General features: G+C 38.3%; 4 protein-coding genes and 1 long non-coding RNA gene across 5 annotated transcripts; 1 reads left to right on the top strand and 4 right to left on the bottom strand.

Moving 5' to 3' along the window:
* Positions 1–2,040: 2,040 nt before the first annotated feature.
* LOC126704116 (uncharacterized) lies at positions 2,041–6,187 on the bottom strand. The gene is made up of 4 exons (XM_050403148.1): positions 4,819–6,187; positions 2,995–4,539; positions 2,627–2,930; positions 2,041–2,482 (listed from the first exon to the last, which is right to left on the bottom strand). Exons 1-4 carry the CDS (start codon positions 6,185–6,187, stop codon positions 2,041–2,043), a joined length of 3,660 nt encoding a protein of 1,219 aa, XP_050259105.1.
* An 836-nt stretch (positions 6,188–7,023) lies between these two features.
* On the bottom strand, positions 7,024–7,734 carry LOC126704115 (uncharacterized). Its single transcript, XM_050403147.1, has one exon. It carries the CDS (start codon positions 7,732–7,734, stop codon positions 7,024–7,026), a length of 711 nt encoding a protein of 236 aa, XP_050259104.1.
* Positions 7,735–8,173: 439 nt separating this feature from the next.
* On the top strand, positions 8,174–11,919 carry LOC126702954 (disease resistance protein RPV1-like). Its single transcript, XM_050401823.1, has 5 exons — positions 8,174–8,770; positions 9,363–9,945; positions 10,017–10,094; positions 10,212–10,277; positions 11,481–11,919. Exons 1-5 carry the CDS (start codon positions 8,280–8,282, stop codon positions 11,496–11,498), a joined length of 1,236 nt encoding a protein of 411 aa, XP_050257780.1. The 5' UTR covers positions 8,174–8,279; the 3' UTR covers positions 11,499–11,919.
* A 7,616-nt stretch (positions 11,920–19,535) lies between these two features.
* On the bottom strand, positions 19,536–21,687 carry LOC126703498 (uncharacterized). The gene is made up of 2 exons (XM_050402457.1): positions 20,890–21,687; positions 19,536–20,330 (listed from the first exon to the last, which is right to left on the bottom strand). The coding sequence occupies exons 1-2, from the start codon at positions 21,220–21,222 to the stop codon at positions 19,791–19,793; spliced, it is 873 nt and encodes a 290-aa protein (XP_050258414.1). The 5' UTR covers positions 21,223–21,687; the 3' UTR covers positions 19,536–19,790.
* A 5-nt stretch (positions 21,688–21,692) lies between these two features.
* LOC126703499 (uncharacterized) lies at positions 21,693–22,476 on the bottom strand. The gene is made up of 3 exons (XR_007648105.1): positions 22,360–22,476; positions 22,055–22,280; positions 21,693–21,951 (listed from the first exon to the last, which is right to left on the bottom strand). It is a non-coding gene; the product is annotated as an uncharacterized LOC126703499 (long non-coding RNA).
* Positions 22,477–24,297: the final 1,821 nt, after the last annotated feature.

Genomic DNA, 24,297 nt, shown 5'->3' with positions numbered 1-24,297 from the left:
GCATTAGCATTAGGGGTTATAAATCCCTCATATTACTATTTTACAATCCCAAAATGTCAAAATCCATCTCTATCTAAGAGTGTAAACCCAAATTGTTTTACAACCATGCTACAATGAGTTCTTACTTGTAAGAATTATTGTAGCAAGTTGTTAAATTCTTTATTGTCAAATATTTTCTCTCTCCTCTTCCTTTTCTCAAGAATTCTCTCTCTCCTCTATCTTCTTTTCTCATTCACTATCTCCCCTTTCTCTGTGTCTCCTTTGTCTCTTGCTTTCTCTCCTCCCTCTCTGTCTTGTCTCTCTCTCTCTAGCCCTTTCTTTAGACCTTGCCACCACTTCCTCCAAGGTGTAGATCGATGGTTGTTGTAGTGGTTGTTCATTGTTTTGCTCAGCTTCATTTTGGGTATGTGGTTGTTTCAATTTTCGTATGTGATTTTTTTTTTTTTTGGGTTGATGGGTTTATGGTAGGTGGTAAATGGGTTTGTTGTTTTGGGTTTGTGTCGAATTTCTGTGGGTTTGTGGTTTTGGTGGTGGCTGTTGTTTTTGGTGTGGTGGTGGCAATTGAGGTTGTTATGGTTGGCAGTATGACTAATTGTGGTGGTTGCTTTGGTTTTGGTTGGTGGTGGTGGTGGTGGTTTCAGTTTCCGTTGTGTTGGTGGCTGAGTTTCAGGGATAGGGTTGATCTGGGTTTGGGTGTTGGGCGGTAGATGGGTTGTTCGGGGTTTGGTTTTGGGTGACACATGGTTGAAATAGAGAGAGACAAAGAGGAAAAAAGTCTGAATCAAAGAGGAAGAGAAAGGAGAGAGAGATCGGATAGTTTTATATTTATTTTATTGCATAGTTTATATTATTTTATTGAGTTGTATGTAAAAATAAGAAATGAGATGTTAGGTGTATTGTTAAATGATTTGGTAAATATATAAAAATAACTTTTTAGAGTTAAAATAGGTATTTTTTTTTTAGGAACCCGAATGCGAATGCTCTAAACATAGCAGCCTACTATAGCAATTTTTTAAAAAAGAATTTAACAATAGCAACCCGTTTGTTGCTTCAATTTGGTAATTGAGGGGTAAAATAACTTATTTGGGGTCTTACCTACCTGCTCTTTAGCATTTACGGTGCTAAAAAACCAAATTGCTATTTTAACATCTCAAATACTAAAAAGCATTATGCAATGATGATGCTATATCTAAATTTTTTTGCAATATGTGAACAATAAACTCCTATCTTTAAGAGAATATTGTAGCTCCAAAGACTATTTTTTATTCATTTTTCTCATTAAAAAATTGTTTTCTCTCTTTTTTTTTTTCCTCTCTTCAGTCTTCTCCATTTCTACCCTTTCTCATTCTCTCTCTCTCTTTTTTCTCTTGCCCAGCCCTCTTCTCCCTCCCTCTTTACTGAATCGACGAATCCACTAAATTCAAAGTTTGAATTAGATTTGTGGTGGAGATGGTAGTGGAGATGGTGAAACCACCAAACCCAAAACACCAAAGATCCATTGTTTTCTTTGGGGTTGGGTTTTATTGGGATGGCGGAGGGATTGATCTGTTGTGGCAGATTGTGATGGTTTTTAAAAAAAAAATCAAATTTGTAGTAGGCTATGGGTGTTTGTGGTGGCTGGTTGTGGGTTTTTGTAATAGTGGATGGTGGGATGCGGTGATTTTGTGGCTGTTTGTGGTGGTTGTTAAGGTGACTATGTGGTGGTTGTTGAGGTGGGTTTATGGAGGTTGGGCTTTTTAAAAAGAAATTAGAGTTGCTATAGTTTTTTGGTGGGTTTGATATGAATTTTTTTTTTTTTTTTTTTTTTTTTTGGGATGATGAGATTATGGTCATGGGTTGTGGTGGCTGGTTGTGCATGGTGGTTGTGGGTGGTTGTTCTTACCTGATAGAACAGAGAGAGACAAGAAGGAAGAGACAAAGAAACAAAGAATAAAGTAAAATTAAAAATAATAATAAAGAAAGAATATTTAAACAAAGTGCTAAAAAAAATAGAACCATAGATGTTTTTTTTTTTTGATAGACAATACTAGTGAACTTTCATTAAAAGAGGGATAAACCCAAATTTGATACATCCATACAGATCTGATTTGAAATCATTGGGGGAGTATCCTCCACCCAAACTAAACTATCAGGAACATTACATGCATGTCGTGCAAGCATATGAGCTGCCATATTACAGCTCCTATGAACATGTCTGATCTGCCAAGATTTGAAGGCTTGCAGCCTGAATTTCGCCCCTTCTATTACTTTCTGAACAGAGGATGGGGTAAGCTGGGGGTCAGAGTTCATGAGGGCACTCATTATGGTCTTCGCATCTCCTTCAATGATAACCTCATTAAGTCCTAGGTCCCTAGCAAGAGCAATTCCCTTCTCCGCTACCCTCGCCTCAGCTTCTAAAGGCCCCAAAGGAAAAGGGAGCTTTTTGCTCATTGCCCCCATCAAGCATCCTTCTACATTTCTGACTACTACCCCCACGCCACAGCTGCCTGCCTCTTTAAAAACTGCGGCATCAACATTTACTTTATACCAGTCGGCATCCTGGGGACGCCATTGGGATCCAAACCGAGGGGGCTACTTGGGAATGGTTGGAGTTGGAGAGAAGCCTTGTCTAAATTCCTCAACATACCTGGCCACATCGCTGACTACAACTTTCGCAGGCTTGAGCTTCCCCTCGTGCTTATATTTGTTTCGGTTACTCCAAATGCTCCACGCCATTGTTGCAAACACAGCCCAATCTATATCCTTTGCTTCCACTTTTAGTTTCCAAAACACATCAATGAAGTCCCTATGATTATTCTTCCACCTAGGAAATTTTAATCCTGATTCCTTCCAAACCTCAACAGCAGCCTTGCAATCCCATAGCACATGACTCAAAGATTCCTTTTCACCACACCAAGCACATCCATCCCATTTTGACACCTTCCTTTTAGCTAAGTAGTAATTGGTGGGCAGAATATTTCTACATGTCTTCCAAAAAAAAATGCTTAATTTTACCTGGACATTCGAGCTTCCATATGGACTTCCAAACATCACTTATTTTTGAGGTGTCTGAGCTTTCTCCTTTGTCTACCTTCTCTTTGTTGTCCTTTAACACTTTTAGAGCTACTCCATACGCACTTCTGACGGTGAATATCCCATTACTTGTCCAAGCCCAAATCTTAGAATCATTGGGAAAACTTGGGCTGATCAGAATCCCCAACACAGCCTCTGCTTCAAAAGGCAAAAAGGTATTTCTCACCTTATTTATGTCCCAAGCCCTCCTGTCACTATCCAGCAAATGCTCTACCCTCTCCACCATGGACTCCTGACTTTTCGGGCTGACTACCTTAAAAGAATCAGGGGTAGGCAGCCATCTATCCTTCCAAACATTTACGTTTCTTCCATTCCCAATGTTCCACCTCATCCCTCTCTCCACAACACCTTTGGCCTCCATCAAACTTCTCCATGTGTACGAGGGGCTATTTCCCAATTGAGCTTCCAAAAAACTCGAGTTTTTGAAGTATTTTGCCTTCAATACTCTATGAAACAAAGAATCTGGATTTTGGATGATCCGCCACCCTTGTTTGGCTAAAAGTGTTAAATTGAAAGCTTTGAGGTCTCTAAATCCTAGCCCTCCCTCCGCTTTTCTTTGGCACATCTTTTCCCATGAAACCCAAGCCATCTTCCTTTCATTTTCCTTCTGCCCCCACCAAAAGTTTCTGACCATGGAGTTTAGTTCCTGACACAAAGTATCTGGAATCTTAAAACAACTCATCGAATACGTTGGTGTGGCTTGAGTCACCACCTTAATGAGTATTTCCTTACCTGCCTTTGAAAGCAACCTGCCCTTCCACCCCGCAATTTTCCTGCCCACTTGGTCCTTTATTCGATTGAAAGCCTTCTTTTTTCCCCTCCCCACTAGAGACGATAGCCCTAGGTATTTTTCATGTTGTCTAATGATTTGTGCCTCAAATAGGTCCTTCACACCTTCCATCACTTCACTACTTGTATTTTTGCTGAAAAAGAGAGATGTTTTCGCTTTATTCAGTTTTTGCCCGGACTCCCTCTCATAATCCTTTAACACTTGACTCACCCGATTGGCTTCTTCCATTGTTGCTCTGCAAAAGATTATACTATCATCGGCGAAAAATAGATGGGAGATTTGGGGTGCTCCTCTACACACTGGAACCCCTTTAATCCTCCCCAACCTAACCTCCTTTAGCAACATAGCCGAAAGCCCTTCCACACACAACAAGAATATGTAAGGTGAAATGGGGTCACCTTGACGCAGCCCCCTTATAGGGATGATTCGTCCTTTCGGTTCACCATTAATGAGGACGGAGTAAGTCACTGTTCTCACACACATCATGGAGAGTTGGATCCATTTTTCTTGAAAGCCCATTTTCCTCATCACCCCTTCCAGATATTTCCACTCGACTCTATCGTACGCCTTGCTCATATCAAGCTTGACAGCCATTAATCCTTTCTTTCCTTTCCTTTTCATCTTTATACTGTGCATAGTCTCAAAGGCGACAAAAACATTGTCAGAGATCTGTCTCCCTGGAACAAAGGCACTTTAAGCTTCTCCAATAAACTTTGGAAGGATTCTTTTCAACCTGTTGGCTAACACTTTGGACACTATCTTATATATGACGTTGCACAGGCTGATTGGCCTGAACTCCGTAACTTTCTGAGGGCACTGCACTTTCGGGATTAGGCATATATATGTCTAATTTAACTCAAAGGGTAATCTACCAGAATTTAGAATTTGTAAGACACTATTTGTTACAAAAGGACCAACAACATCCTAGTATTTTTGATAGAATAAAGGGGACATACCGTTGGGGCCGGGGGACTTTGTCGGATGCATTTGATTAATGGCACATTTGATTTCCTCCGCTCTGAAGTTCTCGAGTAAGGATTTGTTCATTTCCGGTGTGATACAACTTTCAACATCTTCCACATTCACTTCATACTCGCTGGGGTGCTCTGTGCTATATATTTTTTCAAAATACTCCACAATGATTTCCTTAATCCTATCTTTTTCTTCTTGCCATATCCCATTTGCTCCCCAAAGGCCTTCAATTCTATTTTTCCGCTGACGCTGTGTTGCCGTCGCGTGAAAAAACTTCGTGTTTCGATCTCCGCATTTCATCCATAAAGCTCTTGATCTTTGGCTCCATATCACTTCTTCCTTTATCAATACTTCATTAATTTCCATTCTCAAACCCTCTATCTCCTCGGTAGTCTCCTGTAACATATTTAGAGCCTTAAGCTCTTGTAATCGCTGCTGTTTCACTCTTAAAGTTTTGCTGACATTGCCAAAGACCTCCCTGTTCCAACTTTGTAAATGGACTTGGCAACTCTTTAGTCTCTCATGAATTCGGAAATTTGTATCGTTTCGAAGAGGATCCCATGCGTTCTCAATAATCTGCTTGCACCTTTCATCACGAGTCCACATAGCTTCAAACATAAACCTTCGCTTCGCTGGTCTTGTTGGATTTTTTCTCTTCAGATACAAAACAATCATACAGTGATCCGACGCAGACATGGCCAAATGGTGGACACTAGCCTCCGGAAACATACTTCTCCACGCTTTATTCGCTACTCCTCTATCTAATCTGATTAGTGTCCTCTGCTCCCCCAGTCTACCATTACACCAAGTATATCTCTGCCCCACAAAACCAAGATCTATTAAACCACACCTACTTAGACATTCCCTAAATTCCCACATCTGTGTTGCATCTCTATCAAGCCATCCTATTTTCTCATCAACATGGGTTATTTCATTGAAATCCCCACAAACAACCCAAGGCATATTACACTGTTTATTTAACATTTCTAGCAAACTCCAAGAAATTTTCCTCTTACCTGAATCAAGTTGGCCATAAAATCCAGTTGCTCTCCACGGATCTTGACCTGCCTCGCCCTCCACTACGACATCGATGTGAGAATTTGAGCAACTCTTCAGCCTTATCGCCGTTCCTTTCTTCCAAATCATAGCTAATCCTCCACTTTTTCCGTCGCTTGGCACAATAATCCCCTCCGTGTACTCTATTTTGTTTTGGAAACCCTTCATCTTGCTTAAACTTGCTTTGGTCTCAGATAGAAAGACCAAGAGCAGGTTCTTTATCTTCACCTCATCGGTGAGAGTTCGAATCGCCGGGGGTGAACCAAGACCCCAGCAGTTCCATGCTAGGAAGCTCATTGAGCTCGGCGGCGCTGCGTCGCAGTCGCCGCCTCTCCGCCATTCGTGTTTGTTTTTTCCTTCTCTACTACTGTGCCCTCTTTACATCCTTTGTTACGTTTGATCTCTGTGATATTTAATTCCAGCTCCTGCACTGGAACCGGGCTCTCCCTTTTCGCCTTACTTTTAATGAAAGGCTTGACTTCACTTGGGCTTTGTTGCTCTTTAACATCTTTGGGCCTAACCTCTCTTGCCATTCGCTTCCAATGCCCACTTTTTGGGCCTAAACATTCAGCAACCCAGCCCACGTCCTCCTTAAAAATCATAGCCATTGGGTTTTGGGCTGCTTCAGCTCTATCGGGCTTAAACTCTCCTTGATGCTCACCAGCTGTTTGGCCTTCATTAAAAATAAACTTTGGAACCTCCTTCCGTGTTGTCATTATCTCCCACTGCATCTCATCCTCTCCTTTTTCTCGTGACTCTATCTCCAATGTGTGTTTGAATCCTTGGATAGGCAAGGTGATCTCTATTGACTCCTCTGCCTGACTAACCTTTCCCCTTTCATATTTAATCCCACTGCCCTGTACCACCTTGTCTATCTTGTTTGGCTTTTTCTTTTGGTCTGCATCTTCTTGGGTTGGAATCGTTGACCCCGAATTCCCGCTCCTCCCTTTCAGTTCTTCCTCGGGACGGTTGATCTCCACCGCTTCACCGCCGGCCTGTTTGGCCACCAACTTCATCTGGGCACTTCTCCCTTTGTCAATTTCTTCAGCCTTATACATTTGCTCCCTTCTTCCTGTTTGATCCCTCTCTCTCACAATCTTTCTAAATACCTCCCCTCTTAGCCACGCACCATACTAGAGCTCCTTCATCTCAGATTGGTCGCCACTCTTCTTTACCTCAGTGCAATCTTTCATGTCATGGTTTAGTAGCCCGCACTGATAGCAAAAATTTGGTAGTCTCTCGTATTTGAATTGAACCCACCTTCCTTCCACTCCTTCGATGTTGACCCTCTTTCCTCTGATTAGTCTTCTTGTAACATCCACCATCACTCGTACCCTCAGACACTTTCCCCATTGCACCCCATTCTCTGCGACGTCCACCTCAACCACTTCACCTATTGTCGCACTGATTGAGTACCCTGTTTCCTTCGTTCTGCTTTTTAGTGGCAGATTATGTATTTGAATCCAGAAGGGAGACCACTTTAAAACCACTTCCTTTGGCGTTTGCTCCCCTTCAAATTCTTGTAAAATAATCAACTGCTTTTCATAGCTCCAAGGTCTCATCTCCATGATTTTCTTTTTATCTCTTCCGTCCCCGAACTCCACCATGAACACCTCATCCTCTACTTCAGAAATCTGCACACTTTTATTTGTTTTCCACACCATTCTCAGGTTTTTTCGGAGTGCATCTAGTGAGATGCTCCTACGTGGTAGTACTTTCATCACTAAGCAGTTTCTGCCTAACTCCTTTGCTGCCTTTGTGCTATTGCTACCCAACACCACCTGATCGTCCTCTTCTTCAGTGAGGGACAGCTTTTTCCAGATTGCTTCTAACTCGTCTTCCATCTTATTTCTCTCTTTTTTTTTTCTTTTCTCTCAAAAAGACCTCACCGGAGGGAGGCCACTGACCTCTTGCAAAGGTTAACACCTTACAAGACTCCTACTGCTTCCACATGCACGAGAGCATGAGAGCACTCGGTGCTTTCTCATAGATGTTGAGTGTGTTATAAAGTGGTATGTTAAAATAGGTAAAGTAAATTTTTGAATGTTAAAAATTAAAAATTTTACTTCCATCACTGCTAGCGGTTATTACGTAATTTCATTAGGGGGATGTCAAATGTTTTAAAATCTGTAATATCTCACAAAAATTAATAATAGTAAAATAAAATATTGTTGCACACCGACAAAATACTGAAACAGTGAATTAAAAAAAAGGAGGACGATGACAAAAGTTTAACACGAAAAGCGGATGGCCTTTTTCCTTTTGCTAAGATAATGAATAATTAACTTAACTAAACTACTCCAATTAACATCAAGTATTTCCATATCTCCATTATTGACTTTGCTAGCAGTAGCAAGCTCAGCATTCTTAGCTCTCTTGGTCACTTTCCATGGCCGTTTCCTCATCGTCATCATCTTCAACCTCTGGCCGGCTACATGATGTGTATATTAGTGTTCAACATGAAGATCCCCGAAAGTACATCACAGACATGATAGATAAGTCTCTGATCACGCGTGGAGTCCCCACTTTCAAAGACAACAAGCAACTTCGAAGAAGGCAAAAGGGAACAGAAGTTGGGAAAGAGTTGCAAGACGCTATTGGGATGTCAAGAATTTCCATAGTTTTGTTCTCTAAAGAGTACGTTTCATCAAGTTGGTGCCTTGAAGAGCTTGCGCTGATCTTAGGGTGCAGGAAGAAGTGGGGGCTAATTGTGTTGCCCATCTTCTTTGATGTGGATCCCTCTGATATTAGAAAACAAAGAGGCTCTGCTGCTAAGGTAGTAGGCATACAAAGGCCTGGAAGCTTTTGGCGAAGAAGGTGGACAGCTGCTCTTACAGAAGCAGCAAACTTGTGCGGCTGGGATCATCGAGCTTCCGATAGGTATTCTTTTCTTTTTTCCTCTAGTTAGATTGATCTTATAATCTAGCTGTATAGAAAATGCTATATATGTTTGTTTAAAATTTTAAATAACATGACTTTCGACATCTTTAGATTTTTTTTTAATATTTGATTTGAACAGTGAAATAATTCAATTTCAATTGGGGAAGAAGAAGATGCTAATGCATTTTGTAATTTATTCTTTTTGCAGAAACAAACTTTTTCAAGAATTTGATAGCTTTCCTTTCTTCACCGTTTTTATTTTTTTTTTTTTTTTTATAATCTTTTTTGTTGCTCAATTATCTTTCTTCACTATTAATTTATCAGCAATGCAATGTCACATAAGAATTTTACGACTTCTCCCACAATTTGTTAAGGTAGCAAACTATGATCAGAGTAACATCTTTTTTTATATGACTTTACAATTGTCAAATTTGTTGTGCCATTGCCCATTAGACTTTATGTTAATTCATAGTAGCTAGAAGCGTGGAATCAGTTTCATTGCCACTTACTTTGTCAAGTCTTATTTGGTACTCATGGATGCTTCTTGTGCTTATAATTTTCATGTTGATGACAAATTGACAATATCATCCAGGATTGAGTCTATGCTAGTTGGTAGAGTTGTTGAAGACATCATAAACAAACGAATTCCGACAAATCTGATTATTTCCATCTATCCTCTTAGATATGATATATGCCATGAGTACCTAAAACTCTTCTTGCAAGTTGGGTCGAAAGATGTCATCATTGTAGGAATATGTGGGCCAAGAAGAATGGGAAAGACAGCCATTGCAAAAGCTATTTATAATCAGATTTTTTATACTTTCGAAGGTAGCAGCTTCCTCAGCGATGTTGCACAAAATTCAAAGCAGCCCAATGGTCTAGTTTACCTACAAGAAAAACTCCTGTCTGATATTCTATCAGAAAGAGATATAGCAATAGCAAATTGTACCAGAGGAATGGATATAATTAAAGAAAAATTATGCTTTAAGCGGGTTTTAATTGTTCTTGATGATGTGGATGATTTGGAACAATTGTATGCACTAATTGGAAGTCGCAATTGGTTTGGAGTGGGAAGTAAAATCATCATTACGACTAAGAAAGTTCATCTGCTAAATGCGCTTGGAGTGGATCAGATACTTTTGGCTCAAGGGCGTCCTCTACCACCGAATATAGAGGTAAGTATATCTTTGATGAAATCAATATTTTTTCGCATGTTGGAAAAATCTAATTGGATTATGATGTATAGGACATTTGGGAGAAATACCAGCAAAGTTGTCACATAGTTGCAGGGTTTCAAGAGTATATCCAGTCCTTATATAACATGGTACAGTACTAATAACACAATTAATCTTAACTTTTAATTTGTGAAAACAGCAAACACTTAATTTCTTCTTGTTTTTTATCCCCTTATTCATATGGTGTTTCGCTCCTTCATTTGTAGAGAAATGACAGAGTGAGATATCTTGAAAATTGTTTACTCAAAGAGCGTCAGGAGAATGCCGTTCAGGTACTATTTTCTTAAAAGTCTATGGTCACCTATGAAGCACGGGTGCGTTTCGGGACTCGGGTGCGGGTGCGGGTGCGGGTGCGGGATTCGGTAATTTTTGAAAAAGTAGGGTGTGGGTGCGGCGGGACTCGGCGATTAAAAAATTATTAAAAATATTTTTATTTATATTTTCTATATATTTTTACTATTAAAATATTCTTAAAAAACACATTAATATACTTGATTCACAAAACAAAGAAAGAAGAAGGCAAGAAACACATCTGAGGTCAGAATTTCGGCTGCTCCGGCGAGTTTCACGGCCGATTTCGACCTGTTTTGGCCGTTTCCGGCATGTATCGGCCGTATCGGTCGCCGGCCGATACGGACTGATATGGCCGATAAGGCCTGATTCTGGCCGAATCAGCCCGGTTCGGCGCGAATCGAAGTCGATTCGGCGCGAATCGAGCCGCGTCGGCGCGAATCAAGTCGTGTCGGCGCGAATCCCAAAAAAAAAAAAAAACTCAGACGCGGCACCGACGCGCGGTCAACCGCGTCGGACTCGGGTGCGGCACCCTCAGAGCCGCGTCCGTGCTTTCTAGATGGTCACCAAAAATATAACTATAACTATATATATATTCAGAGCTCAATATGAAGATATCATGCCTTTATATGCAAGACAGATTTATCATGTTAAATACCGTGTGAGATATATTTTTAATATTCCGTTCAAGTATATGAAAAAATTAGAAGAAGAAAAGTAAAGGAGGCAAAGAGTAATTAATGACTGAAAGTGAAAGAAATGCATGGATATCATGTGTAAGTTTATAGAAGCATACATCAAGGTGAAGCCTTTGTGGTTACATCTTTTACTAGTACACTTCTGTATAAAACTAGGCTAATCCTAGCTTAACTCAGGAGTATATAATTCAATTTGGTTTATTTTATGTGCACTATAGGTTAATCCTAATACAATAATAATGGACTGGTAGTGGTAGATATGCTTAATCACGTTATAACAAAAAAAAAAAAAAAAAAGGTATGCTTAATCACGTTATAAAAACCATCAATATATAAATTTGTGCTTAAACAGGTTAACACATTTTAGAGGCAGGAAGAGACTTCTTTTCTCACCTCCAGCTTGTGGAGTTGTACAGTATGTCGTATATCTGTTATGTTATAAGGAAAATCTGTAGCAAACTCAAGGCTATGGTCTAATAATTGCAGGCACCACCTACTGGATGACGTTATGCAGACAAATGATTGATCAACTCTCCAATGATGACACTGGGAATTAGGCAAGAGGAGACACGAAGCATTATGAGTTTTTAATTTTTAATTATTATTATTATGCTATGGCAGTATGGCTAATGAAAGTGGGCATGGGTTAAGTTAAGCGTTAGAAAGCAAAGAATCATTATTGTGCAATGAGCTTGGTTGGAATTGTCCCCATTCCCCAGTGGTAGCGCTGATGCTTCTTTTTTGCTCCTCCTCAAATTGGTAAAAACGTCCAGTCACATACTAGCTCTACCTTGTACTAGAGGTTGTGGGTGTGGGTGTGGGTGTGGGTGTGGGTGTGGGTGTGGACGTGGACGTGCACGTTAATACTTTTTCTATTTTACATACTTTTTAAAACATTCTATATTGGATTATCTATTTTACACTACATTCCATTAAAATATAAATTCTTTTTAATTTTTATAATTATTTCTCTTTCTTCACACATAACAGCTACTATCTACTTTCTTCCTTTATCTTCCGGATATATAAAGAAATAATACAAAACTAGATGCAAAATGAATAGTGTTAGTATAAATGTACATGGTTACTGTAGCAAACTTGTAAATTTACATAATTATACATTAATTGGTGTAGGTTAATTTTAGAAAAAAATTGTGTAAATTTTACACTTTTTTTTTTTTGTTGTACACCCACTAAAAAACAAAAAATAAAACAAACAAAAACGGATCTAACACTATCATCATCCAACACAGGTCAACACTATCATCATCTAACACTATCAGTAGATCTATTAGATGAACAAGATGAACACTTTCTTATTGTTCTTTCCCAAATTAAGTCTGTGTCCAAATCAACATAATATTTGCAAAAATAACACCTAGCAAAAACATATGAATCTGTCAAAGAACATAACACCTAGCCAACACTCAACAAAGAACATGGCACCCAACTAAAACCCACAATCCCTCACATAGAACACCCAGCAAAGAACCATATGAGACGCAAAGAACACCTACCAAAACTAACAAGCCCTCATCTTAAGATCGCGGTGGAGAACGTTGTAGGAGAGGCAGTGAGCCAAGTTGTGGGTGGCCAAGCAAAGTTGAGGTGGATGAGTTACCAAACGTCAATTGGCACCTCCACAACCACCAAATGTCACCAATCCCTAAGCTCAACCTCCATGGCTGAAACTTGAGCAATAGTGTTGGCATGGATAGATTCTAGGTTTGGATCAAGCTATAGTGTTGACCTCCTCCAATTGGGGTTAGTTTGGCATGGGTGATTCAATTAAACTAGAAAATTTGAAGGCCAAATTTGAAATGCAAGCGACAATGGGTTCAGATATTTCCAGTGTCAATCTCTCAACACACGCTCTCTTGATTATTTGTGATTTGGGTTCTTCGATTGTTGGGTTTCATTAGTGATTTTTGGTTGGGTGTGTAGACACCGCATTTTGTACCTATTAATAAATTTTGGTCCTTGGCCCTAATGATGAGCTTGACATATGTCAACCAAGGGTAATTAAAGAATTCACAATAGTTTGGAAGTAATCACAACACAAAAGTGTTCAAATTGCTTTGAAATCGATATTGAAAAATAACTTTTGCTCTCTGTTTTGACCATAACTTTTGATCCACAAAGAAATTTTGAGTGAAGTTTGTTTCATTGGAAAGTTGACATCCTGGGCTTCAATTTAAACACAAATTGTGCCTATTTTGGACTTATTTTGAGTGAGTTATGACTGTTTGAAGTTGGGCTAACTGGGCAGTTCGATTTTCTGGGTTTTAAAACTTCATTTAAAGGCCCAAAACATAATGCTTTGATGTGGGCAGGCCCATGGGCACTTGAGAACATCCAAAGATCATTAAAAAAGTATGAAAACCCTAATTTTAACTTATATATACTCATCTTATGCCTCCAATCAAAACCCTAGCTAGAGATAGTCATTTTTTGGCCTCCATCTTCTCTAATACATTTTTTTCTCTTTTCGAAACCCTAGGGCAGCACCTTAGAATGGTTTTTTACAAAATTAAAACCTCTCTTTAGTTAGTTCTAAGGAAGACACTATTTTCCAAAATTGATTTCTCAAAACCTTTTTCAATTAAAGTTTGTTCTTGAGTTGTGATTACCTAACTATTGTGTTCTTTTGATTATTCTTGTCCTATCAATCTAATCTTTGTGTTGTAGGCACTGAGGGGTTAGTTAAACAAACTCTAAACTTATAATCTAAAGCAAGGAGAGTGTTCTTTCCATGAACTTTTCCTTTGTTTAATAGGATTCACATGTGTTTCTTAACATAGTTTTTATATTCGCTATATTTGTTTGTTTGATGTTCATGACTATGTTTGATATGTTTTAATCTGATTTTAGATTGTTTATAATATGTTTTAGTTGTTCTTATTTTATTATTTTAGTTCCATGTAAAGTTTGACATGTTAATTGAGTTAATGTTAGTTTAGTATAATTGTTTGTTTTGTTTCATGTTTATTTGTTTATATTGATGTTTGTTTATTTTCTTTATGTTAGTTTAGTGTTTAGGGTTCTAACATGCTTGTTTGATTTCCGTTTTAATATCTTTGAATGATTAAATTTGTAAAAATATAATTTTTTGAATTTGGGCTAAAGGCCATGCACACGCACCTCGAACCCAGATTAGGGCAAAATCTTATTTTTTATTATTTTAATCACTTTTTACATGTTATTTGATTCTGTTTGACTTTGTTTAGGTTAATATGTTTATGTTTAATTATTTTCCATTTGTGCTTTAGTATTTTTGCCATGTTTAGTCTTTTTGATATTATTTCCTTGTGTATTTTATTTAATTGTCAACTTGTCATGTTTAATTTATTTTGTTTTGATTGTGTTTTATTTATTTCCTTTTATATTGTGATATGTTTTTAACATGTTGTATGTGTTACTTTTATTTAAAGTGCATGATGTATGTTTAGGTTAAGGATTAGGGCTCTTTTAATAAACTCTTTAATTAAATATTGCCTAGCAACATATAATGGAGGCCGGCCCACAAGCCCGGCGGTTTTGGGTGTCTAACACATTCTCAAGCCATACCCAAACTCTAGACCCATAATCTGGTACGTGGATTTATGTGTGTAAGTGATTGGCCCAAAGGGCCCAATATGGTTCCTAGACCTAATTTAGGCGGAGACTCCATTAGTCCATAGGGTATGAAGGTGTGACTTGATTAGGGATTTCTAGGTTCATTGTGGTTCCTGAAAGGCCCTCTCTCTCTGTGGGGATTTTGGGTTCTTTTTGGTTCTTAAGAGGATTTCTAGGTTTGTTTTGATTGATAGGACTCATTTCTCACTTTCTCTCAAAATTTTCTAGAGAAATTTTCTAGGGATTTTGTGGATTACTCCCTACTTGGTTACCTATAAAATATTAAAACCCCAATAAAAATAGTTTGATTTGGATTGGAGATTTTGTGAATAACAATCATCATGATCATAAATTGATAAACCCACATGTCACAAGTTGGTTGGGCCAACAAAACATGTGTTACAGTTGATGTGGCACTTAACGAACACATTAGCAAAAAATGGACAAAAGAGTTAATGCTCAAAGTGGTATATGATCGACCTTAAGTATCAAAATCCAAATTCTAAAACAATAGGTCTGTTTTTCAAAATAACCCCAAATTTTAGGGGTGCACCTTAACCAAAGAAAAATATTGGCTTACATTAAACTGTTCATATAAGCCCTGTAGGAGGTGTAAATCTAGGATTTGGATTGTGCAATTATTACTTCCATGTGAGTTGTAAAAGTTAATGGAGTTAAATTTTTAAACTTCAAACTTTTTAACCATTTTACTTTTTTGCCTAGTTAAGTTTTACATCTCAAATAAAAGTGGTAATTGTATGGTGTAATAAATAATAACCCTATCTCAATTGGTACACATAAGTGGAAGTTACTAAGGCCAACTTTGCAAGGAGGAGAGTTAGAAAGAGAACCATCTCACCAGGTAGTGATCCTTATTTGGCTAGAAAGAGTCTAGAGTTAGCATTATTAGTAGGTGGGCAAAAGTGACTAGAGTTATATGACCTATTCTTTGCTCGGAGTCAAAGAGGAGGTGTTGAAGAGTTGGTCTGGTCAGCTTGGATAGAACTGAATAATCAAATTCAAATCCCTACTAATTTATGGTATTACTTTCACATTTTAGTTTGCATTCTCTCACTTTCGTTTCTTTCATGTCTTACGACATTTTTGTTGTCGCTAATATGTCATTATTAGTGACAACGCTTGTTGTCATCACAAATAATAATATATTAGTGACCACAAACAGGTCATCACTAAAATTTGCATATTAGTGATGATATTGTTTGTTGTCACTAATGATATGATAAAATATTAGCGATGATGTTGTCTTCGCTAATAACATTTTACATTTTTAAGGATTTTTCTATAAAATTTACATTTTTAATTTTACATGGGTACTTGATGGAAAATCATAAACCACAATCCCACACATCACATATTTTCAATCACAAATACTCATATAAGCATACCAACTGTTCAATCAATAACTACTAATAAGGAAAAATAATACCCAAGTTCAATATCATATACATAATTTAAGTTCCAATCTATTCTCTCAAATACTAATCAAATAATAACATATTCATCATGAAGATATGTTGCCAAGCTAAAACTTGTTGCAATGAAATGTATCTCCCCTTGACATCATATGTAAGACTATAATCCAAGGCACACGACATTTTAACTAGAAATAAAGAGCATAAATCAATGTCAAGGTCAACTAAAATAGATGACAAAAATACTTACTAAATAGTTTTAACATTCAAATAAAAGTTTAACATTTATATTTTTCAAAAATACCATAGGTGAAAAGTTATGAAAGCTTTATGTATTTAACAAAACTTAATCTGCTTTAAGACTCATTCTCCAAAAGAAATAAGTTCAAAATAACAATCATAACAAAGAACATAGCAAAAGATATTAGGCAAAATATGATAGTATGGTCAGCAACATTTTGGTAAAGTAATTTATTCAAAGTCTATACAATGATAAAGATAACTACATAAAAGATTATACTAACTACAATAGAAGTGGACTATGGTGATGAAACATATTCCCACCATATGCAAGAAACATAGTTATCTAGACCAAGCACCTTAAACTTGTTTTGTGGTGGAAGTTTTGCAACTTGGATAGCTTCAATTAGTTTATGGAGAAACATAATAGATTCACAATATATCAGTTATGTATACAAGCTGACTCACAAAGCCATTTCACTATTAGAGCTTCTTTGCCCCTAAGTTGAATGTTTAAAAGTCAAAATCTACCATTATTGGAGATTCTTCATATGATTTGTTACTTATAGTCCATTAGTCCTACTATTGCAGTGCCCTGTGGCTAGCTACTAAATGACACTCAAAAAATTTCACTCACTTTTATTTTAAAGAAGCAAAGATTCCATAAGAACACAACACTTCCCATTATTTTGCTAAATTCATATCTAATATAATAAGCAACAAAATTCATCTTCCTCACCATGTTCCGTGATAATAATAATATTATAGAATATCATATAATATTACCAGGAGACCCACAATATCAAAACTAAAACTATGGTGCCTGAAGGGGATAGAATTTGAGATAGATGGATCTGTTCAAAAAAGCCAACCAAAAGCAATGGTGCTAAGGAGAAGGACAGTCTAAACGTACTAACAAACAATGGATGGAATAAAGATCGTATCCCAAATGGAGAGGAAGAGAAGATGGACGGACTCTCTATGGTGGACGGATTCCAAGTAGACGGACACAAGGTAGATGGGTAGCAAAGCCACGTGGCATCCACGTGGCCTAAGTGGTCTCCAAGAAACTTCAAATGGAAATGTCTTGTGCCCTACGATTAACCCTAATCAACAAAATCTGTACATGGAAAGGATTTCGTAAAATTTGTGTATTTATGAGAATCTTCTCTACAAGGAAACATCTTCTTCACCAAGAAACAAAGGTCGGTTCTACACCACTATAAAAACCCAAAACCCTTAGAAATTAAGGTACGCATAATTTACCCCAACTCTGACACTCTAGAGTTGTGAACATTCTCTAACTTAACTTTCGGAGGGTATCTGGCTGGTACCACACTAGTACTCTCTACAAGGTTTTTTTCTTCTTTGTTGCGCAGGTTTTGTCTAGAGTACGTGAGGACTGTGCAGCTTACTAACGATTTTCGACATCATCAGTTGGTGCCGTCTATGGGAAACAAAAACAGTAACAACCATATTACCATTTCCCAAACAAAAAGTTGTATGGTACTCACTCGCTCGATGGAAACCAACAACAATAATGGAGAGGAGCCACACACTACTGCCCTTAAAAGACAGGTATAGACCTTAGCTGCAGTGATGGAACACCTTACTAAGAAAAACCATGACCTGGAGGAACAATTGCGCCAAAGGGATGCTAGGCCTAACAGTCACGAAGAAGAACAAGAGGGCATCAGTGTTGAAAGAAGGGACCGAGAAGGAGTAGAAGGCAACAATGCTTCGAGTAGCCAAGAGCGACAAAATACCAGCCATCTGTCCTAGAAACAGCACCACCACACATAGTCGCGGAGATGCAGATGATGAAGGAGTGGATGGACTTCATCATGAATGCCTTCAAAGGATGGGTGTCAAGCGACCTCGATGAGTTAGTCCATCGGATGGACTTGCCTTTTATCACACCTATCACTTCATTCCCCCTTCTGCCGAAGATCTGTATGCCACAGGTAGAAGCCTACGACAGGTAAAAGGATCCCTTAGATCACTTGGAGTTATTCAAAATCCTCATGCATTTGCAAGGTATGGTGAACAAAATCATGTGTCGAGCCTTCCCGACCACGCTGAAGGGTCCTGCAAGGGTATGGTTTAGCAAGTTGACACCTAACTCCATCAGTACCTTCAAGGAGTTGGGCGCGCAGTTTGCCTCGCACTTTATAGGGGGCACAGGTATAAGAAGTCCATTACATGCTTGATGAACATCAAGCAACGGGAGGAGGAGACACTAAGATCTAACATAACCTGCTTCAATAAGGAAGCCTTCTTGATAGATGAAGTTGACGACAAAACACTCATTGTTGCATTCACCAATGGGTAACGGAAGGGGAAGTCTCACTTGACCGAGCTACTAAATACATGAACGCGAAAGACGCGTTGCTTGCCCAAGAAGAGAAGCCTAAAAAGTGAGAAAGGCAAGAAGATGTACGGCAGGATAGGGGATGAAAGACAACAAGGGCAGTAGACTGACAAGAGGATAGGTGTTCCAAGCCCCTCACTGGGAGTTTTGCAAGCTTCACCCCGTTGACGGCCCCTATTGATCAAGTCCTGATACAGATCAAGGACGAGGCAACCTTGACATGGCCTGGAAAGTTGAAAGGAGACCTCAGCAAGAGGTCTAAAGATAAATACTGTCGTTTCTACCGAGACCACGGCCACAACATTTCTGAATGTTATAATTTGAAGTAGCAGATAGAACCCCTTATCAGACAAGGAAAATTGCAAAGATTCGTCAGTAAGGAAAGGATGGATCCACCACATGAGCAAGCCCTTTAGGCTGTGTTTGGTTGCTGGAAAATGTATTCCGGAAAATGCTATTTTCCGGAAATGCTAATTTCCGAAAAAGGAAAATGTATTCGGGTGTTTGGCTGTCTCGGAAATCGTTTTACGGAAAATCAATTCCGGTGTTTGATTCGTCCAAATATTTTACGGAAATCGTTTTACGGAAAATTAATTCCGGTGTTTGGTTCGTCCAAATATTTTACGGAAAATACTTTACGGAAAACGTTTTCCCATGTTTGGTTCGGAAAATACTTTACGGAAAATAATTTGGATCATTTTACGGAAAATGATCTAGAATCTGGCCCTAAAAAATCGTCCATCCTTGAATGAAGTTTTGGAGGAATTGGAGAAGATCAATGTTATATTTTGCTCTTATAGATAAAATTCAAGAACCTGCATTCCCTATACATATCTGTAACAATAAAAAAATTATGGTCATTTGGTTCAACATCAAACATAAAATCATTCGAATATACCCATAATATTTATATAAAAACAGCCACATCAATCGTTCACCATTGGCATTACACCTCAATGGCATACAAAAATGATACCTATTTGTGGTATCTGAACAATACAAATACATAATTTGGGCAATTGTATCGTCCCAATAATACAAAAGAGTACATATATAATACATTGATAGGTCAATATTAATACTACAACAAAAGTTAATTCCTAAATCTACCATCACAGTCAACATGAAATAAGCAAATCAAATTTGTGAGAAAAAATAACCATCTAACCACAGCTTCCTCAACCTAGCATTCTTGGCTAAAAATCCACGTGCCGTCTTCTCATTCTCACAAAGATGGTCGAAGGCAGTAGCGAGCATATCTTCGCTATATCCATCCGCCATCATAGCCATTACCTCATTATACAAAGTTGTGTAATCTACCGGGCCCCGATTAATTTCTTTCAGAGCGACAGCTATTTCCTTCAGCTGATCAGACAGATCAGTCAGCACACTATCATCAGCATTAGAAGCTGCATGCCCTCTTTTGCGGGACTTGGAAATTCCCGACCCAGTGGTGGATGATTCATTTGCGTTCTTCCCCTTTTCAACCACACATTCATCCACATTATCTGCCACAAACTCTGCACTATCCCCATTATCCCCATTATCTGGCTCATTTTCGATATCCACTCCGGACTTAGCAAAGGCACCTGTGGCTGTGTCCTTCCCCACCACAATCGCTAATTCATCGTAAAACTCAATTTTTTTGTTCAGATACTCGGCATGCTTCCGATGTGCCTGTAAGGGAGAAAAGAATGTATACAATAATGCAATAATAACTTCACTCATAAATTCAATATAAAAGACTATGCAATAACAATTAAAGCAAATACTCCATACTTTTTCCTACATTTTCTCAGTAATGAAACAAGTAAATGCAAAAAAACTCTCAAATAAGGATGAAACAAGTCAATACATTATGCTACTATTATGCACACTTCACTGCTAAGAGAGCCCAATTAAAAAAAAAAAAGAAAAAAAAATAGAACAGCAAGCACAACATTAAAAGAATCACCTTAAAAAGAAAGTATCAATCTTTTCTTTACTTTCCCAACATTTTATTAGCAACCAAACCGAGAACCAAATAAAATTGTAGCTCAGACACATACACATATAGATAGATGAAAACGCATAGATATGTATAGATATAATACATAGGTAAGGTGACATGAAAGTTATGTTTGGAAAACCTTATAAAAGCAATGGAATCCTAAAAAGAATGACACTATAAATTTCATATAAAAGGCAAAAACATATATTATTATCTATATTAAGAAAATATAGTTGGAAGCCATACCATAACTTCTTCTTGGTATGTTTTAGTGTCACAAGTTATCATTTTCAGATTTTCGTCCCAACCGAATCCACTCTTCTTTCTAAGCTCTTGAATAGTTGCCCACATGGACCTTAGAGTCCGCATCCGGTTCTCCACAAATACAGGGTGGCACTCAACCCCGAAATGGGCCGTTATCTCCTTCGCTACAAGAGCAAAGGAGCCGGCCCTAAAAGTATTAAAGGACTTATTGCCCTTTCCAGCCTCCTCTGTTAGTATCTTTAGCATCATCTCATGCATAGGTGGCAGCCACCTAAATTGCTTGCTGCCGCTAACTTTTTCCTTACCCTTTGACATTACTACATATGAAAATAGTATAGTGAGAGTAGCATTTAATAATTACACTCGGAACATGAATAACAAATCAAACACACATACAACCACGCTTATGAATGTGCACAATAGAATGGAACATGCTAACTATGGAAATGACAATGTAATACCATCAAATAACAATGTAATGCTAAAAATACTTTTTCATTACATCACCAAAAGTCTATATTACATACATTGTCTTTAAAAAAAACAAAAAGAAAAAACACATTACAATCATAAAAATCTAAAAAAAGTACTACTCTCCACTCCTGATATAATCAGACCACATGGCTTGGCATATCTCATCTCTCTTAGCATTCCATGATCTACTATCTTCGACGGACTCCCGACGGGATTGTGTTTCTTGTTGGTGGTCACTAAGCTCTACTTGGTTCATTGCATCTTCCATAATATGGTCATTTGGTTCAACCCCCATAATGTGATTATGAACCATACAACACGCTAACACTACTTTCACTTGGGTTGGGAAAGACCAATATGGTTCTGCATCCAACACTCGAAAACGTTTTTTCACCACTCCAAACCCTCGCTCAATGGTAGTTCTCAATGAAGAGTGTCGGAGGTTGAACAATTCTTGCGCATTCTCAGGAGGACGATCACTAAACTCTTTCAAGTGATATCGTACACTCCAATACGGTGACAATATTCCATTTTTATTACCATACCCAGCATCACCAAGATAAAATTTACCTACATATATTAAAAAAAAAAAACCAAATCACTACTATGTTTAGGAAAACACATAATATTTATTAAACTAACAAACCAAAAGGGTGAAGTAATCGTGTAATACCATTGGGAATTGAAAATCCCCCTGGCCTAGCAAATGCATCATTTAATACACGTGAATCATGTGCACTGCCTTCCCATCCAGCCAACACATAAGTGAACTTTAAGTCAAAACTAATGGCAGCTAACACATTTTGCGTGGTTCCATCTTTGCGACCACGAAATCTTCCTTGTATTTCAGGTGGCACAGATGCACGAACATGTGTACCATCTATTGCTCCAACACAATCCTAATTTTCGACAAACATAATGGTTTAAAATTACATAAATCTTCACAATTTACAAAAACACACAAGTCGCAATATTTACCTTAAAATATGGGTAAAACCTTCTGCTATTCCTTATCTCTGGAGGTGTATCTTCGCTACGCAGTCTTATTAGAGCTCTATATAATTTCAGGACCCCCCTAAGGAAAACCTTGAAGTATCTATGAACAGTCTCAGTTGATCTATAGATCCGACTACCCATTACACGAAACCTCACATTATGACCAATAATGTGCAAGAAAATGAACACTTGCTCCTCCACAGACATGTGAACAGTCGGACGTACGTGCTCCCCCTCAGTGAGGGTGTGACATAAGTGGTGGAAAGCTATAGGCTTCATCCTAAGTTGATTCACACAATGTCTCTCACTTCCATGCAAAACACTATTTATGTATTCCTCTCTCTCGGCGGCATGGTTAACATAAGGCGCCCTAGGTAGATCTCTACGTCTACGTCGTAATTTCTTTAACAATGCAACCCCCACAAGGAGGACAGATGCAACTGAGGCAAGAATTGCGGCTTTGGTTTTTTTTCTTCATCTAACAAAATCACAAACATTGTAGTCTAAGAGGTATGTAAACAAGTATGCTATTGATTACACCATAAATAAAATCAGCCACAAACATATAACATCCAAACCATCACATTGCATTCTATTTACACTATAACAATACCATCACATTGATAACTGCACATTGATATAGCACAATACCATCACATTACATTCTATTTATAATCACCTATATACCCAAAGCACCTTCAATGAAGGTTTAAACACACACATATTGGTCTGCAAGAACATAATAACACCAAGCATGGGTGAAGCCCCAAAATTTCTACACATAACCTAACTAACCAAATTCTAATAAAAATCACAGCAAAAACCAATCATGCATAACCAGTCAAGCCCCAAAAGAGCTTAAAAAAAAATTCAGACCACAAACCAATTGGGAATAACCTGCAATCAGAAAAGCCCCAAAATTGATATATGCATCACCCATAAATACACAGTTTCATAAACAATGGATAATTAAAAAAATTGATAAATAACCTGCAATCAGAAAAGCCCCAAAATTTCATATGCATAATCCACAAATACACAGTTTAATCAACAATGGATAATTGAAAAAATTAATAAATAACCTGCAATCAGAAAAGTCCCAAAATTTTGATATACATTACCGACAAATACACAGTTATAAACAATGTATAATACAAAAATTAATAAATAAAAACATGTAAATAATTATATAAATATTTATATAAATAAACAACTATGAAATTTATAGTGTGGATCGGAGGTGAGTGGATCGGTGAGGTGAGTGGATCGGTGAGGTGAGTGAGTGTGTGGATCGGACGTGTGGGTCGGAGGTGAGGTGTGCGCCCTAGGCGGATCGGTGTGAGTTTGAGCAGGTCATTTTCTCACCGTGGGTCTGCGGCGTTTGGCGCGGTGGTCGTCTGGCCGGATCGGAGCTCTGGGTGGCTGGATCAATCGGGGTTCGTGGATCGTTGGCTCTCGTTCTTTCTATGTTTGGTTGGCCGGATCGGAGCTCTGGGTGGCTGGATCGATCGGGGTTTGTGGATCGTTGGCTCTCGTTCAAGCTATAGGCTTCGCTCGTTGGCCGGATCGGAGCTCTGGGTGGCTGGATCGATCGGAGCTCTCGCACTTCGTTGGCTTCGATCTCGCTCGTTGGCTTCGCACTCAGGCCTTGGCGTCGATCTCGTTCATTAGCGTCGATCTATTCCGCACTTGTTGTGTTCTCTGTTGCGTCGATCTCGTTCGTTAGCGTCGATCTCTCTCTCTCGTTCGATTGTTTTTTTTTTTGTTATTTCTCTCTCGCTCTCGTGTTGTGTTCTCTGTTTTTTCTCTCTCTCTCTCTGCGTTTTGCAAGCCACGGAAATGAATTGAAGTGAAAATGAAGGCAGAAATTCATTTCCGTGGTCAAAGCTGAAAATTTCGGTCAAACGGAAAATATTTTCC

Source organism: Quercus robur, chromosome 10 (genome assembly GCF_932294415.1).
Source record: "Quercus robur chromosome 10, dhQueRobu3.1, whole genome shotgun sequence".
Lineage (NCBI taxonomy): Eukaryota > Viridiplantae > Streptophyta > Magnoliopsida > Fagales > Fagaceae > Quercus > Quercus robur.
The sequence above is the reverse complement of the archived record's forward strand: the minus strand, read 5'-3'. Positions and strand labels throughout refer to the sequence as shown.